The sequence below is a fragment of the Arabidopsis lyrata genome (genome assembly GCF_000004255.2).
Source record: "Arabidopsis lyrata subsp. lyrata unplaced genomic scaffold ARALYscaffold_8, whole genome shotgun sequence".
Taxonomy (NCBI): domain Eukaryota; kingdom Viridiplantae; phylum Streptophyta; class Magnoliopsida; order Brassicales; family Brassicaceae; genus Arabidopsis; species Arabidopsis lyrata.
Genome location: NW_003302548.1, coordinates 2,137,676 through 2,142,033, shown reverse-complemented (window position 1 = coordinate 2,142,033; position 4,358 = coordinate 2,137,676). Strand labels below are relative to the sequence as shown.

The 4,358-nt window shown below is 36.0% G+C and overlaps 2 protein-coding genes and 1 pseudogene across 2 annotated transcripts in view; all 3 read right to left on the bottom strand.

The window, feature by feature from the left end:
• The window catches only part of LOC9299580, a 75,305-nt pseudogene extending 74,161 nt beyond the window's left edge, over positions 1-1,144 (bottom strand).
• Positions 1,145-1,793: 649 nt separating this feature from the next.
• Positions 1,794-4,055, bottom strand: LOC9299574 (FRIGIDA-like protein 5). Its single transcript, XM_002863452.2, has 4 exons — positions 4,035-4,055; positions 2,647-3,772; positions 2,427-2,566; positions 1,794-2,347 (listed from the first exon to the last, which is right to left on the bottom strand). Exons 2-4 carry the CDS (start codon positions 3,734-3,736, stop codon positions 2,087-2,089), a joined length of 1,491 nt encoding a protein of 496 aa, XP_002863498.1. The 5' UTR covers positions 3,737-3,772; positions 4,035-4,055; the 3' UTR covers positions 1,794-2,086.
• A 174-nt stretch (positions 4,056-4,229) lies between these two features.
• The window catches only part of LOC9301330 (disease resistance protein RPS4), a 5,208-nt gene continuing 5,079 nt past the window's right edge, over positions 4,230-4,358 (bottom strand). Inside the window, 1 exon segment of the mRNA XM_021031850.1 lies at positions 4,230-4,265. Within this exon segment, the coding sequence (XP_020887509.1) occupies positions 4,230-4,265 (36 nt within the window).

Sequence of the window (4,358 nt, the reverse complement as noted above, 5' to 3'; positions counted from 1 at the left end):
ATAATATCATATAGACATAACATTTTCTATCTGAAAATTCAATATTATATTTACCACATAACAAAGATCCTCAAATAGCTACTCATCAAAAAGAATAATTCAGAAAGAAACCCAACTGCCATTTTCTGCAAGAAAAAACACTATTTAAATGAATTGGCGACAAAGAGAAAGTATTTATACACACACAAAACGAAGATCCGATCACAAAGAAACAATAAAGATTCTCGAGATAGTCATCAAACCAAGACAAAGCAGAACCAAGCCAAAGAAAAACACGTGAGACCAACCAGTCAACCATTCACCGACTCTTCTTCCAAACCTCCAAATCTTGATTTCAGTATTAGTAACCAAAAGAAACTATTTATATCACAAAAATACAAATTTTAATAATATGTAGAACTAAACTACCTATAAACTTGAAACATTTCTCTAACTTAACTACAACTAATTATATGTAATTATGTATAAAAGAAGAAATGTATCATTAAAGTTATAAACAACACTAAAGTAAAATGTAACACATTAAAATTTAATGAATGGATTATATAATCATTAAAGCAATAAAGTAATTTAAACTACATTAGTTAATAAATTACGTATAAAGCTAAAGAAATTGAATACAGTTTTCAACTTCGAAGTTTCTGATTTGGTTTTTACAAATTGATTCAAGATTAAAGCAAACAGAGACAAAGAAAATGTTGAGAAATTATTTTACCAGAATATAAGGCAAAGAGATAACGTTAGTGATGACGAGCCATTGAACACCATAACCAACGAAACCCATAATCGCCGCCGCGAAAAGAACCGTCCAAAGAGGGAAATACAAAAGTGCAAGTCCCGATGACCAACCGAAAACTTTCCCAAGATCCGAAGCAACGGCGAGATAATTCAATTGTACTTGCGAAATCCCTAGAACCGATTTCAAATTCGACGAGTACGTCGAGAAATCGAAATTCGTACCAGTGAATGCTTGAATCCAGATCGTCGCTACGAGAATCATCCATTTTCGTGATTGTCCCGCCATCTTTTTTCCCTCACCGTGTTTAACAATCTCCGACGTACGGTTCCTGAATCACCGGAGATTTTGATTTTTTTTTTTTTTTTGTTCTCTCTCTTTTGTTTGATTCGAGCTTCTTCACTGGTTACGACGAATCGAGAAAAAAAAGGACTAAATAGAGAAACGAATCATGTTGGTTTACGTGGCATCTTCATGTCATTGTCAGGTGTAAATAAACCGAGATCAAATCAATTTTATCCGGTTTAGTTTGATTGGTCCATTGTGATTTCGGTTCGGTATTTAAAAAAAAAAAGTTGAAAACCAGGTCAAGTCAAAATCATTGCACTACATTAATATCAATAATTGATGTCTTTTTTTGGTTCGTTGAACAAAAAGAGATTTTTTTTTTTGAACAGCAAAAAAATATCTTTTTCGTTGGAACATTAATAATTCATCACATGTTCCTTAATAAATTTGGGAAATTTCATTTAATATTCAACAAAAAAAATTATATTCATTTACCAAAAATAAAAAAGTTTTGAGTCCAAAATTTTTTTCAAAATGATGTTTCTTAAGAGTATTTTTCCAATAAATTTCTATAAAAACAGTTAGTGAATCTTGGTGTACAAATGAGTGATAATAAATTTAGTTCAATTAGGTCGTTTCAAATACTTACAATTGCTTTAGTTTTGGTTCGGTTCGGTTCAAGCGGCTCCGGCTCGGTCTCGATTCAATGGTTGAATGCTTGGAGCTCTCACAAATGGGAACTCTTTTCGTTTACGTTTGGAATGGCAAGCAAAGCCCTAATCATATATGTATATATACCTTCTCCAACACGCTACCATAAAACCACCCAAAGAACAGTGACATCTACATGAATACTTACCCTCTCGAATAAAAGTCAAGCTTTAGATAATAACAAGAACCAAAAGTGGACCAAGTTTATCAAACAGACAAGCAAGATCGTTCACTATGTAGATACAACTAAAGAGACCAAATTGGCACAAGCCTATTGATAAGTGAGAGAGAGACCTAGCACTAGCTAATTAGGTTCCTACTAGAGCCTTCATACATATTGAGTATCAGACATTAAAACCTACCATTTTTTAATGGGATCACGAAGGGTTCAGTCTCGCGCTTAGGAACCTGAAGACCCACCCTTGAACCTGAAGACCCACCATTTGCTGATGGGCTTGGTGCTTCAACAGCGCAATGAAGCACAGGTGGTGTTGAGTTTTCTTTATGAAACATGAGTTTGGCAATAAGGTCCGCTGGAAGATCAATGTCAAGCTTATAATCTGCTGCAAGTTCAACGATGGCTCTCAATCTTCCAACGTCTTTGTTCTCAGCCTAAAAGATGAACCAAAAACATATATAAGCCAATGACCAATCATTGACCAAGATTAAAAACATGAGAACCAGTTCTTACTTTTTCCAGGGCAGAGCGTTTTAAATCGATGACCTCTTTCATTAAGAGAGTTTGGGGTTGGAAGTCTGTAAGCTTGAACAAACATACAAGTCGTACTGCAGGAATATAATGGCGGTTGTTTATGAGACCTAGCACATAATCTGCAAAAGATAGAAAAAGAGTCATAAGACCTTGCTTCATCCCTCAGTTTTTATGTATCAGAAATGTTTTAGAAACTAACCTGGGATCTTAAGTTCAAGACCAAGCGAATGAAAGAGTTTTGGACCCTGTTTGTAATGAGAAACAGATGTGACAAGTAGAGCAGTCTCTTCTTCATTGATCAAACTCTTTAATCCATATGCCACAATGAACAACAAAAAAGCCAAAGCCTCGAGAGATGATCTTGGAGCTTCGATGCTTATCAACCTTTTCCAAATAGTAGCCACCTGTGTCGCCTTGAGCTGCAGTTGAGCCTGGTCCCATCCTTTAATTTCTGCTAGCTCTTCAATAAATACAACCAAATTCTCCACCAGTAACTCCCGTAAACCAGATTCTTTTTTGCGATGAGCATCCTTAACTTCTCCCTCCACTAGATTCAGAACATATCTTCCTGGATCAGGTTTAGCTCTAAGAACATTGGAAACCTCATGGTGACCAAGAGAAACTGATGAGATTTCATAACGCATGAGAGGATCTCCACTAAACTGCTCAGTCTCTGCTGCAACGGGCTGCTGCTCGTGCTTAACAAACACACTGCTCGTTTGTCTTAACTCTTTCTTCTTCAACTCAAGTTCCCTTTGAGTATTCTGCACTAATTTCTTAAGCTCAATGAGTGCCATTTCCTCTGCCGTGATCTGGTTCCTTAGCAAATCAAGTTCCTTTCTTTTGCCACCTGCTTCAATCTCTATTGCTTTAATCTCCCGCGCCTTTGCTTCAACTACATTAGTTTGTTGCTCAATCTGCTTTTGGATTTTCCCCAAGTTTAAGCTCAGAACTTGAAGCTGGTTTTCCTCTGACTTGATCTGATTCTTTAGCAAATCAAGTTCCTTTTCTTTGTCACCTGACTCAATCTCTGCAACTTTAATCTGCTTTTGGATTTTCCCCAATTTCAAGGTCAGACCTTGAAGCTTGTTTTCCTTTGTTTCAACTTCCAGAGACTTCTTTTCGATATCGGTTTCAAGTGTATCAAGATGTTCCTGTAAACTCCTCAATATCCCAGCTGAATCAGCTTTGTATTTCTCCAAAGACTTACAGATTTTTCGTCTCTTAGACTCACTGTTGAGTCTAGTGACAGTGAGTGTTAGCTCATCCTCACCACAAGTCTTCTCCATCCTCAACAGTAACAACAACAAATCTTCACAGTGAACCTGCAAATCCGATTACAAGAGAAAAATAAAATAGGTAAATGCAGGAATCAACGTTCTTCAGAAACAAAACACATTCTATAAACACATTCTAGAAGATCATAAATGAGGAACAGAGTTAAATTTTAGGCAAATGTAAGAAACAAAACCCTAAACGAAGAAAGACCCTAGAAGCTAAAACTTCAGCCGAAACAAAAAAAATCAGGAAGAAATCAAAATAGGTCATCAAAGAGATGAGCAGAGGAACATCAAAAAAAACCCTAACTTTGAACGAAATTACGAAGGTAAGGAAGAAAAGGAAAGAGGAAAACAATCAGAAAAGAAAAGAAAGAGTAAATCATACGTACGAAGAGAGAAAGTTGCGGTAATTTGAGTGGTGACAACTCCATTTTCTTGTGCATAGCGAGTCTGAATCTGCACTGAATAATATTGACTATATAAGAAAGATGAAGAATTTTTTTTAGTGTTGTTGCCTTGTTGGAGCCGTTGCGATGGGCTTAATAGGAATAAGGCCCATTGTGCTTGTTAATCCAGTTTTATTTATCTTTTGGGTCTTTGTTCTCTTTTTTTTCGAACAAATTTGTGTTTT